Source organism: Myotis lucifugus, unplaced genomic scaffold (genome assembly GCF_000147115.1).
Source record: "Myotis lucifugus unplaced genomic scaffold, Myoluc2.0 scaffold_177, whole genome shotgun sequence".
NCBI classification, from domain to species: Eukaryota; Metazoa; Chordata; class Mammalia; order Chiroptera; family Vespertilionidae; genus Myotis; species Myotis lucifugus.
Genome location: NW_005871225.1, coordinates 379,331 through 393,392, shown reverse-complemented (window position 1 = coordinate 393,392; position 14,062 = coordinate 379,331). Strand labels below are relative to the sequence as shown.

General features: G+C 35.5%; 1 protein-coding gene across 1 annotated transcript in view; it reads left to right on the top strand.

Annotated features, from left to right (window-relative positions):
- The window catches only part of DACH1 (dachshund family transcription factor 1), a gene marked incomplete at its 5' end in the record, with an annotated part of 423,490 nt that extends 410,468 nt beyond the window's left edge, over positions 1-13,022 (top strand). Inside the window, one exon of the mRNA XM_014462295.2 lies at positions 12,608-13,022. Coding sequence (XP_014317781.1) covers positions 12,608-12,645 — 38 coding nt within the window. The remainder of the gene's footprint in view (positions 1-12,607) is intronic.
- Positions 13,023-14,062: the final 1,040 nt, after the last annotated feature.

Below are 14,062 nucleotides of genomic sequence, written 5' to 3'. Positions count from 1 at the left end.
ATATGGTCTAAGGTGGTGTTATACATAGTTTAATTTTTTTGCATGTATCTGTCCAATTTTCCCAACACCATTCATTGAAGAGATTGTCTTGATTCCATTGTATGCTTTTGACCCCTTTGTCAAATATTAATTGAGGGTAAACTCACTTGGATTGATTTCTAGGGACACTGTTTGTTCCATTGATCAATATGCCTTTTCTTGTGCCAGTACCAGGATGTTTTGATTATAGTGGCTTTGTAGTATAATTTGATATCTGGTGTTTTGATCCCTCCAACTTTGTTCTTCTTTCTCATGATTGCTGTAGTTATTCAGGATCTTTTTTGGTTTCATATAAATTTTTGGATTATTTGTTCTAGATCTGTGAAATATGCTGTTGGTAATTTAATAGGGATTACATTGAATCTATAGATTGCTTTGGGAAGAATGGACATTTTAATGATGTTAATTCTACCAATCCATGAACACGTTATATTCTTCCACATGTTTATATCTCCCTCTATCTCTTTTTATAAATGTCCTGTAGTTTTCTGAGTATAAGACTTTTAACTCCTTGGTTAAGTTTATCCCTAGGTATCTTAATTTTTTTTGTTGCTATGCTAAATGGGAATGTTTATTTAGTTTCTTTTTCTAAGAATTCATTATGGTATATAAAAATGCCATTGATTTCTGGGTATTAATTTTGCATCATGCTACATTGCTGAATTCCTTTATTAAATCTAGTAGATTTTTGCTGGAGTCTTTAGGGCAGGGGTCCTCAAACTTTTTAAACAGGGGGCAAGTTCACTGTCCCTCAGACCATTGGAGGGCCGGACATAGTTTAAAAAAAAAACTATGAAGAAATTCCTATGCACACTGCACATATCTTATTTTGAAGTAAAAAACCAAAATGGGAACAAATACAATATTTGTATTTGCATGTGGCCCGCGGGCCATAGTTTGAGGACCCCTGCTTTAGGGTTTTCTTTGTAAAATATCATGTCATCTGTGAATAATGACAGTTTTAATTCCTCCTTTCCAATTAGGTTCCTTTTATTTGTTCTTGTCTGATTGCTGTGGCTAGCACTTCCAGTACTATGTTGAATAAGAGTGGGGAAAGCAGACATACCTGTCTTGTTCCTGTTCTAAGGAGGAATGTTTTTAGATTTTGCCCATTGAGTATGATGTTGGCTGTAGGTTTGTCATATATGGTTTTTATTATGTTAAGGTATGTTCCCTCTATTCCCACTTTGCTGAGAGTTTTCATCAAAAATGGGTGTTGAATTTTGTCGAATGCTTTTTTTTTGCATATATTGATCATGTGATTTTTGTCATTCAATTTGTTTATGTGATATATCACGTTTATTGATTTTTGAATATTGTACCAGCCTTGCAACCATGGAATAAATCCCACTTAGTCATGGTGCATGATCTTTTTACTATATTGCTGGATGCGATTTGCTAATATCTTGTTGAGGATTTTAACATCTATGTTCATCAGGGATATTGGCCTGAAATTCTCTTTCTTTGTGGTGTCTTTTTCTGGTTTTGGAATTAGGATAATGCTAGCCTCATAAAAGGAGCTTTGAAATGTTCCTTCCTCTTGGATTTTTGGGAATAGTTTAAGGAGATAGGTGTTAGTTCTTCTTTGAACGTTTGGTAAAACTCCCCTGTGAAGCCATCCATCCATTTTGTGAATGACAAAAATCACATGATCAATATATGCAAACAAAAGCCATCCAGGGCTTTTGTTTGCTAGTAGTTTTTTTGATTACTGATTCAGTTTTATCAATTGTTATTGGCCTAATCAGGTTTTCTGAATCTTCCTGATTCAGTTTTGGAAAATTGTATTTTTCTAAGAATTTATCCATTTCATCCAAGTTTTCCAGCTTTTTGATATATTTGATATATAGTTGCTGATAGTATCCTAATATGCAAATCAACTGAACAGCAAACGACCAGCAGAACGACCAGTCACTGTGAGGCACACTGACCACCAGGGGGCAGACACTTAGCATAGGAGCTGCCCCTGGTCAGGGGCAACTCCTGCATTGAGCTTCTGTCCCCTGAGAGGGAGGTGACCGGCAGTGGTGATCGGGGGGCAGGGCCGGCCGGCCAGCAGGTGGTGCCAGATCACCAGCCAAGGCGGGTGCCAGTGGGGGCCCCCCAATCGCCCTGCCCGCTGGTTGCCCTGCAGAGGAAGGCGACTGGCGGCAGTGGCAGGGGGCGGGGCTGGTAAGTGGGTGGTGCCAGGCTGCCAGCCAAGGCATGTGCCAGTCAGGACCTCCAATCGCCTCACATATGGCCCTGATCGCCAGCCAGGCCTAGGGACCCTACCCTATATATTGGGAACAGTCTCTTAGATTTAAAAATTAAAACCTGGCAAGGCTACTCTAACATTGAAAAAACAGGATGATGTAGCAATGATATGCTTGCACATTTTGTGGTCAGCCCTGATTCTGACACATAACTGTGTGACAAAGCCAATTACTTAACTTCTCTCTGCTTCAATTTTTCTACCCATAAGATGGAGAAAATGGTACTACTGTCTTAGAAGGATCATATTATGTACTACTTTTTATAATCAGGGCAAAAAAAATGTAGCTGCCCATACAACAGCAAGATGCCTTTCACTTGTATGAAAAGTATGGTCACTGGTGCATGCAGCGCCCCGTATTGCGAGAGGGATGTCCAACTACCAGTTTAGGCCCAACATCCCCCAAGAAGTCCTGAATTGCGAGAGGATGCAGGTGGGGCTGTGGGACACACCCCCCTCCCCCCACCCCCCCACCCCGGGCACAAATTTTGTGCACCGGGCCTCTAGTTTCATTATAATCCTTTGTACTTCTGTGGTGTCAGTTATTACTTCATCACTTTAGTTTCTGATTTTATTTATTTGGGTCCTCTCTCCTTATTTTTTAATGAGTCTGGCTAAAGTTTCATCAATCTTTTTTATCTTTTCAAAGAATCAGCTCTTGTTTTCATTGATCTTTTGTTTTGCTATTTACAATATGACATTTAGTCTCAATATCATTTATTTCTAATTTAATCTTTATTATTTTCTTCCTTCTACTTATTCTTGGCTTTTCTTATTGTTCTCTTTCTAATTCTTTAAGTTGTAGGGTTAAATAGTTTATTATTAATTTTTATTCTTTTTTGAGTTAGGCCTATAGTGTTATGAACTTCCCCCTCAGGACTGCTTTTGCTGTGTCCCAGAGATTATGGGTTGTGTGTTCATTTTCATTTGTTTCCAAGAAGTATTTTATTACTTTCTTGACCTTATTGGTAACCCATTCATTATTTAATAACATGCTATTTAGCCTCCATATATTTGAATGTTTTTTAGTTTTTTACTGTAATTGATTTCTAATTTCATGCCATTGTGATTTGAGAAGATGCTTGATATGATTTCAGTCTTCTTGAAATGTAGAGACTTGTTTTGTGTCCTAACATGTGGTCTATCTTTGAGAATGACCCGTGTGCACTTGAGAAAAATGTATATTCTGCAGATTTGGGGTGAAATATTGTATAAATATCAATTAAACCCTCCTGATATAATGTGTCATTTAGCATCATTGTAAATCTTTTGTCTGGGAGATCTATCCATTGAAGTCAGTGGGATGTTAAATTCCCCTACTAGGACTGATTTGCTGTCAATATCTCCCTGAAAATCCTCTAGAAGTTTTTATTTTATTTCATGTAGATAGATAGATAGATAGATAGATAGATAGATAGATAGATATAGATAAATATAGATATAGATATAGATATAGATATAGATATAGATATAGATATAGATATAGATGATATAGATATAGGTGTGTGTGTGTGTGTATGCGTGTGTGTGTGTGTTTCTATATTGGGTTTACCAGGGTTATAACCTCTTGTTGGATCAATCCCTTTAGTATTATGTAGTGACCTTTGTTGCCGCTTGATGGCCTACATTTTGAAGTCTATTTTGTCAGATATGAGCATTGCTACCCCAGCTTTTTTTTTTGTTTGTTTCCATTTTCATGGAAAATTTTTTACATCCCTTCACTCTCATATTGTTTTATTCTCCTGTTCTGAAGTAGATCTCTTGTAGACAGCATATAATTGGGTCATGTTTTTGTATCTATTCAGCTACCCTATGTCTTTTGATTTGAGCACTTAATCCATTTACATTTAACATTATTATTGATAGGTACTTATTTATTGCCACTTTAATTCTATATGCCTATGTTTCTCTATATATATTTCTTTTCTTCTTCTCATTACAGCAGTCCCTTTAGCATTTCTTGCAGTGCTGGTTTGATGCTGATAATCTCCGTTAGCCTTTTTTTTTTTTTTGGTCTGGGAAGCTCTTTATTTCACTATCTATTTTGAATGATAGCATTGCTGGATATAGTAATCTTTGTTTCAGATGCTTGCTTTTCAATACCTTGGATACTTCATGCAATTTCCTTCTAGCCTGTAGAGTTTCTGATGAAAAGTCAGCTGACATTCATATGGAATCTCCTTTGCAGATAACAAATTTCTATTTTCTTGCGGCCTTTAAGATTCTCTCTTTGTCTTTAATTTTTGGCATTTTAATTATGGTGTATCTGGGCATGGGCCTGTTTTGGGTTCTTCTTGCTTAGGACTTTCTGTGCCTTCTGTACTTGTGTGATTATTTCCTTCACCAGGTTAGGAAAGTTTTCTGCCATTATTTCTTCAAACACATTCTCTATCCCTTGTTCATTCTTTTCTTCCCCTTCTGGCACTCCGATGATGTGAATATTGTTACATTTCATGTTGTCTCACAGCTCCCTTAAGCTTTTCTTTTTTTCCCATTGTTTTTTTTTTCTTTTTTGGTTTTCTGACTGAGTGATTTTTCCACCCTGTCTTCTAATTCACTGATTCGATCTGCAGCTGCCCCTAATCTGCTGTGCATTCCTTCCACTGTGTTCTTTATTTAGTACTATGTAATTCTTCATAATTACTATATCTTTTCTCAAGCTGTTGAGCATCCTTGCCATCATTATTTTGAACTCTATGTCTGATAAATTTCTTATCTCCATTTCATTTAGCTCTTTTTCAGGAGAATTCTCTTGGTTTTTCATTTGGGGCTTCTTTGTCTCCCCATTTTGGCTGCCTATTCAGTTTTGTGTCTATGTATGAGGTAGATCTGCTAGTGCAGGACAATGCTAGACACTGTTTCTGACTGGCCCTGAGTACCCTGTTTGGAGCTATAAATAATCCACAGATTTTGGTTCCCTCTGCTGGGCCTGGGTGCCTTTGGAAAGGACCAAGATGAGCACCGAGGTCTGCTTCCTAGCCTCTTACTCTGGATTAAATCACGCAAAGAATCAAAGCCTCCAGAGACCTGGCTTTGCCTCTAGTTTGATTTTTATTCAGTCTTGATTAGCCGCAGGTGATAGACCACTGGATGGGGCGAGAGGTTTTACAACAGGGTGGGGCAAATGCTCCTGCCTGCAGGCTGATTGTTATTCTCAGTCTCTTAATGGGCCTTAGAAACTTCACAGGGTGGAGCAAAGGGTTTTCCAATAAGGTGGGGCAATTGCTTCCCCCCCAGGTAAAAGGTGCCTGGATTGTAAAGGTCTGCCACAGATAGATGTCCTCTGCAGTATGAGGGAATGTCTCAGCACAGGAAAATGGGGTGTCTGTATTCCAAGCTCTGCCTCAGAGCCTCCAATTCTGTCTTCTGCTCACACACCTCCAGTCCACTCTGCCCTCCCTTTGCTGGGACCCAAAGTGAGTGGCTGCACATGAAATTTTCTGTTGGCCCTTTAAGAGGGTGCTTGCATTTCCAGCTGTCTTTCCCTGACAGACAGCAACCCTGCTGCTTTTCACAGCCAGGTGTTATGTGGAAACCTTTCTGACTTCTGGTGCTCTGGTCTGGGGAGCCCAGCTTTGAATTTAGACCCCAGAGTTCTCAATGGGAACTCCCCACAGCTAAGATGTTTCTCCAAAACTTCAGCTGCTGTCTGTGGGAGCCTGGCCAGCCCTTTTGTGCCTCTGCACTTCCTACCAGTCTCTATGTGGTCTATACTTTTTGTCCTTGGTTATCAAGGTTATCTCCAGCTAGTCTTCAATTGATTATTCAGGATGGTTTTTCTATATTTTAGTTGTAATTCCAGTTTGGTCCTGGGAGCATGTCAGTGTAGCTTCCACTTACTCCACTACCCTTTTGGAATTTCTTGATGACTTTTGAAATCGATTTTGCTTGGTGTGGTCATGGAGGTATGGCCTTAAGAACATTTAGTTCATAGAACCACAGGGTCCAGATTTTTACTCTAATTGGGTAAGATTGTTGAGTTACAGGATAAAAGGTCTTTAATACCCAGTAAAGCAGGATTATCTTAGACTCTGGTAGTAAATTCCTCTTTGTCCATAGAAAGCATTAATATCACAGTTGAGCCTGAAATCCAAGAAAAATGTCTCTTTTGTTAAGATATTGACATGAATGTCACTTCTCGGAGGAATTGAGATACTGTAAACTGATCTAGCTATTTGAGAAAAGTGTTTTGCCTAGGGTTGGAGTTGACTAAATAACTCCAAGCCAAGTAAGATTAACCATAGCCATGTGTAGATATTGAAATGCCTTCTCTTCACATTCTTCAGTTCAGCCTTCCTTACTGATTTTTCTGTTTAGTTTCCCATGTAAAATGTTGTGATTAGATCAGCTTGCACAATGGTGATCCCTTCTAGCCCTACAATACCTAACGTCTAGTTCCACCTGCCTCAAATTGTTCAGCTGTCAAAGTGCATGTCTCTCCTTTATTCCTGTGTGTTACCTAGAGCCTGACACAAAGTCCCTTTCATGGAAAAGGCATGGTTTCATTTTCACTTTTTGTCTAAAAACATAGTTACCTTTTAATGTGTATACTATAATTTTTAGATGATGATCTGTTCTGGGAACATGTTTTAAACTAGACTGTGTTCTTCTCTGAAGAGAACTGAAACATATGTAAAAGAGGTTCTTGATTATATTTTATATTATCCATACTTAAGACTTTACTTCTACCAGTTTTGTAAATAAACATGATATTATCTACTCTGAATTCAAGTGAGCTGGATTGTATTGGTCCATTAGGTCACCCATTACCTACTGCTTGTACTGGTATAGATGGAATGCACAGAGAGAATACCTTTGTGTTCTCTTACACACGTTCTGTACCACTGTCTAGAATAGCATCATGTACTCATGGAGAAACAATTCAAAAGATCTGAGTTCTTGTCCACTCTGTGAGCCTCAGGGTTCTGCAGCTATAACCCTAAATTAGATAAAATTCAAAATCTGTTGCAGCTTTTCAGTTTTTACTGTTTAATTTTATTTTTTACACACTCTTGAATATGACTCATAGAAAATCACTTATACTGTTATTATCTGCATTTCATGAGAAGAAATGCTATTTATTTAATATCCTCTTTAAAAAGTGCTTATGCTGAACATCAATCTCTCTTTAAAAATTTCTCATACCAAGCGTAGACTTTGTGTCTCTGCTCCATTGCTCTAGCAGTAGCAGAATGTTCTTACTCTAAATATAAAATTATAAAAAAAGCAAGAAACAATATTTTCTTTAATTAACTTCTTCTTTTGGGTGTTTTAGAAGAGGGGTTATGACTTGACAAAGATTCTTTCCATCTGGTCCTGTTTGTTTGCTTTTATTTTTACTTCCTTTCTTTGTCTTATCAAATATCACATGAATCATTAACATTTGTTTCCCCCACTTGTTTTGATTTCTCATGATTAAGACATTATGTTGAGAGAGGCTCAAAGCTACTATATTTCATATTAACCTAATTTTAAGTCAATATTAAACTTTCTAGATATATGATCTTATATGTTTGCCCTGTTTATGTTAGTATTTTCCTCAGTTCTGGTGTAGGGAAACATTATGCACGTAAATGTCCTGTTCTGTGAAAGCAGCAAACTTCATTAGATTCTAATGGTCTACATATAAATTTTGAACAAATAGATGGCTTTTTAAATAAAGCTACTTTCTAACAGGAAATGCAATTTATTAAGCCCTTAGTGGAGAAAATACATAAGAGAACCTTATGGATGTTTACAGGGGTGTTTGTATTCAAAACTGGAATATCTATTTGTAAATTGTGTGATACTTTTTACTAGTATAGTTCCTTGTTAATTATTTCACTACACAGTGAAATAATTGTATTTCTGGTGTCACCCAACTAAGCAATTTGAAATTGTCTAGTATGTTTGCCACCTTCTAATATAAAATCTTGTTGTGTGGTATAATTGTTATTGAGCAAATTTTATTAGTTTTTAAAGTAAATGATAAAGCTATGCAATACTCTAGTTTTATACATGAAATAAAAGCTAAACTGTATAGGTGTGTATGTTAGACATTATAATAAACATTTATAATAATACCTTCAAATACATTAAATCAAAACAATAGACTTAATACAGAAACATAAAATAAAATAAAACAAAATTATGTGATTCATTCCCCATTTTTCTTTCCTTCGCCACAGCAAATAACATATAGAATCTATATACTTAATGGTCTGATTTGGTTTCAACTTTAATATTAAAATATGAGATCCATTTTACAAGGAATTTGAAATGTTTTCTTCAACTCATCTTAGAATAACAATAAACAACATACAAAAATTCACACCTGCAATAAACTATTCAGTGATCTAGATACTTTCTTATACACCAAATTATAGCTGTAAGCATCAAATTACAATGAACTCTGGAACTATTAGGAATTTGTAATTTAAAAAGTTTCACTCAATCCTTACTCCCAAATGCTTTTAATTAGAACAGAATCTTTAATTAAGTACTCCCATGTACAAAGTATAGCTTGGCTTTTCTGTCATATTAGCCTCCCATACGAAAGCAAACAATCATTGTATTGAAGGAAAATATTTTCTCCAAAACCAAACTATAAAAATTCTGGTTCTGGTTTCAAGTTGTTCAGCTGAGGCTCTGCATACACAAGGGAGCCCCTGTCTCTGGGAGGACCATGAGAAACAGAACCAGCGAGGCAGTGACACTGATGGTACTAAGATGGAGAAGAGCCAGTCCCTCATCTCTGCAAGTCAGAGACATAGAATCTCTTCCAGTCATAGCCCAATTGCTTATTGGATGAAAGTAATACAATAGGATGTACATGAAATTTGGATTCACATAAATAGCAAACCACTTCACTTCCGTTTGCAAGTCTTGCAAAAGTGTGCAATATATTTAACCCTTTTGAGCCTTCATAGCTATTTATAAAAGACACTAAGGGATACCTATTTTGTTCAGTTTAGATTTGATATCTATAAAGTGCCCTGAACACAGTAGGTGCTCAGAAAATATGAGATATCTGGATAATAATTATCATTGTCTTTATTGCCAATTTATTGATCTTAAAGAAAAGTTATCATCCATTTGAGATATCAATGAATAATTGATAAAACTGGCTCACCATCAGGAACAAATAGGAAAAAAAAATTGTCTGTGGCCAATGCATGCAGAAATAAAAAAATATATATATGAGACTGTCTAGTCAGAAATTAAGTATAATGCACAAAGGGAAGCCCTTAAAACAAAGCATATGAATAAGCCCTCTGAGTTTCCAGATGTGAACAACACTGAAGTCTTAAGTCTTACTAGCCATGGAAACACTCCTGGGATTCCAAAGAACTCCACACAGTAGCTTGTTCTTCTCTATGACCTTACAACTTTTCTTGCTGTTTGAATAGTCAGGGAAGGAGAAAGTATTGAAAACATTATTTTATAATGTAAAATCATGGCACAGTTTGAATATGGGCCTCTGTATCCTTCCATTTAACTTTCACTCAGGTGGTTTGTTATCAGAAGACTGAGATAGTTCCCATAGCTGAGAGGCCTATTTTTAGGTCTGTGGGTACATCGATAGGTGGTTATTTGCTGAAGGTTACAGGACCAATACTATAACTTATCTGTAATAATATAAAATTAGTTAGAACTTTGTTCTTAAATATATTGAATTATGCATAAGTGTGTTTCAATAAAGATGACAAAATTATAAAGTAGAATTGCGTTGAAAGTTAGGTTCTGTAGACAAAGGAAGAGAGAATCACTCTTTTAGGGTCTGTCCATGCCTCATCTATTTCTGCTTCCAGTTAATTGTAAGGCAGATAGTCTCTGATGTCTAAGTGTTAATTAATCATATAGATGCCATAATTGTAGCAGTTGGGATTTGTTTTATAACTGGAATCTTCAAATGCTTGATGCATTAGTTCATCTATTAGGAACACACATTAGTCAAAAAATGTAAAGAGAAACTTATTAAAAGTGGAATTATTGTAAATCAGATACTGAGTACACAAATATAATGTATATAATTGCTATACTATAAATGCATTTCATAGAAGATGTATGGTAAATATGCTTACACATTAATTATTGTTATATTTTAAAATAAATTTAGTTTTATTTAAAAAAAGATTCAGCTAGCTAGACTTTAAAATTTCTAATATGCTACAGATAATTATTTTTATTACATAAGCATATTTATTTTTCCAAAAATTTAGCATTTAATACTGCATTAAAACTGTAAAAATGTATTTATTAATTGAATGATCATAGAGAGAGGAAGGGAGAGAAAGAAACATTGATCAGTTGCCTCCTGAAGGATCCGCAACCAGGGATTGAACTCGAAACCTGGGTATCTGCCCTGACTGGGAATCAAACCCACCACCTCTTAGTGTACAGAACTACATTCCAATCAACTGAGCCACACCAGCAAGGGCTGCAGTAAAATTTTAAAAAAAGAATGCTACAGTATTCTCGTTATGATTCTAATGGGGAAAGAGATATGGCTGCTTCTTTTGTGGGTCTCACCTGGTAGTAGAGACAAGTGCAATGGAGTTAATTCTTGGAGTGCTTGCATTAGAGAATAAATAGGAGAGTTCTATTTAGATAATTTCAATAGAAAGGAGCAGAAAAATAAGTGGGGAAGAAGGAGGCTTCTAAGAAGGAAAACAGGCCTTAATTCTCCACTGCATTACAGAGCTTGGTGTGCCATAAAATATGAAGGAGAGTCACTGAGTAAGAAGAGAGTGGTGACAGATAAGGTTAGAGAGGGAGATGAATTATGTAACATCTTGTAGATGGTGATTATGGCTAGCAGATCTTTTATATTTTATTATTTTTTAAAAGTTATCTGTATTATTGAAAGTATTACAGATATGTCCCTTTTTTTTCCTATTGACCCCCTCCACCCTGCACCTGCCTCCCTCCTCCCCAGGCCTTCATCATACTATTGTCTGTGTCCCTGGGTTATGCATATATACATATAAGTTCTTTAGTTGATCTCCCTCCCCCACCTCTGCATTCCCTCTGAGTTTAATCAGTCTGTTCCATGCTTCTAGGTCTCTGGTTAATGAATTATTTTTATATATCCACTCTTCACTATTAGATTTGTTCTACGTATTATGCTATAAACATCACAGAAAATTATAAAATTATTTTTCAAGACTTCATGTACAAAAATTTTAAAAACCCATCTTGAGCCCTGAAATGTTAATTTTGAGCAAATTACCTGTTCACAGGTTTTGTGAAGGACCTCAATTGATAGAATTTGAATTTTGGGCAAGTTGAGACTGTCTCTTTCTTCTCTCTCTAATCCTAGGAAACATTGTCTATTAAAAAAATGAAGAATGAAAATGATATTTTTAACATAGTTGAATACACAAGAGAAATAATGAGACAATTGAAAAGAGAGAGAAATAGAGATCAATTAATTAATGACTAAGATTTAGACAATTTTGGTGAAAGTATCAGCTCTCTACTTCTTTGGTTACTTCTACAGTAGGTTTTAAAACTTGAAATGCAGACATATTTTATACAAATATATTTAAAGTTTAGACTACACCACAAGTGGACAGTTTGGGGGATGTGACATTTGAAAAATAGGCTTATGTTTAGTTTTGTTTTCTCTCTGGATTTTTAACTTCCTATTTCTTATTTCTCATTCATTCAAATGCATTTATTGAAAGTGTCCAAGATTTGATTTCCTTTTTTTCTTTTTTTTCACATAACTGTGTTACCCAATTGGTGAAAGTTAAGCAATACATTTTCATCTTAACATTTAATTGTTCAGTTACTCTCATGTCAAGGGTGGAAGGTTATAGTTTTTTGATAGTGATGAAATTACCTAGGTGGCTTTCATATAAATAGCAACAAATATAGAAAATAGTTACATAACATGGTATATTTAACAACAGTGCTAAGGAGAAAGATTGGAACTTGGTCTTTCGTGTTGAAGATACACCTGAATGCATCCGGAGAAAATTTAGTTCTGCAAGCTTGAAGAAAGTAATTGTCATTCAACAGAAGTCAACTAGCTTTGCATATCAATAAAACACACACAGCACATACTCTTATCTATTTTTTGAGTGCTCTGGAACTGATAGCAAAATAGCAAATATATATTTATGAGAACTAGTAATACTGTATTCATTGCAATCACATTAACTCAATGTAATTATGAAATTAACTTTGAGACTATGTGGAAAATGTTATTTCCTAATCAAGTGAAGAGAGACTAAAATCCACAAATTTTATATCAAGCTATGTAGTTTTTATATTCACATTTGTTTTCAAAATGTCATCTCATTAATTATTTTTATTGTTTACTTTTAGATGGAAGACTGTATTTGAAAACTACTGTCATGTACTGAATCTTTCCCGTTGAAGAAATCCACGGTATAGTAAAGAACTTTGCAGTCAGACATTCATCATTGAAAAGTTCGGAAAAAAATAAAAGTCCTTTTAAGGGAACTTCCTCAATTTTGTGTATTAATGTTCTTTAAAAGTTTAAGTATTCTACAAACAAAAAAAAATACAAGGTTCCTTCATTGATTTTCACCTGTGGTTATACCAGAGACCTGAGAATGTTTGTAATGTACAAGTATCAAACTTCTTACAATGAATATCTGCAACTTTGCTGCTGGACACTTGTATACAGAGTTAAAGGCAGGTCTGAATAAGACCTAGCTTTGTTTTTTTAATGGAATGAACCATTTTCCTCTTCTGAATATTCTGTACCTGAGCACATCAAGAGACTCCTGTAGCAGTGGTCACCCAGACTTACAGAATTATATCCTCCAGAAACCAGCAAGAACACTTGGAAATGAACTTATAGGAGGCGTAGAGGATTCCTTAAAAGTCAATACAATAAAGAGTAATATTCTGTTACATTCTATTTTAAACTCTCTAATTGTGGGGTTTCTCCTGAAGATGTTTTTTCACATACTTTCCAAAAGGCCAATAAATGGATATTGACAACAATCCAGTGAAATAACATTTTGAGTATCTGAAAAGAAGTATTGAATATAAGCCAAAAGGTTTCACTGAAGGTCTTTTTTCTTTAAAAAAAAAAAAGAAAATACAAATGTAACATGTTTTCATTCCTGACTGGTAGTGGTATATAGAATTAAAAATAATAATGATGCTTCTTATTCAAACTGTTGGTCACATGTACAGTATATAAACATAAAACATACAAGGAAGGTATGTATGTATGCAGTAGTATACTAGAGTTTAGGAAAATGAAAATTTTAGAAAATATGTTTTGTCACCCTGTTGGTCAGAAAGACACCTTTCTGGTTTTAACGCATGCAGGCATGTAAATATTTGTCTGGAGTCACAGTATTAATGAATGAGATCTTAAGCATCTGGTGACATCAGAACTCTGTGTCAGCCATTTTTATTTGTATATTGAACCCTAGTTAGTGCCCCAAGCTGCACTATTGAGAATGGATTGTGCTGAACAGTAAATTGAAACACCAGAAATATTTTTATATGTTAACGTCATATTATGTTAATGTTGCTGAAAAACGAAACCTAACAAACCCTTGATGTATCAGTCCAATACCATGTAGCGCTGAGTGATAAAGTTAAAATGTGTTGTGCTTCCCACCCTGGTCAGAGGGAAGGGTGCCTACGTGTTATTTTCACTGTCTTTGGAAAGTTACAGTATGTGTTTTCACTTTGTGCAGATAACTGGAAGTAAAGCTGCAAACAGTGCATATTATATGCTGAAGTTACCTTCTCTTTGCTTTTACATACCTGGAGTTAACACCTTTAAAGGCTGAT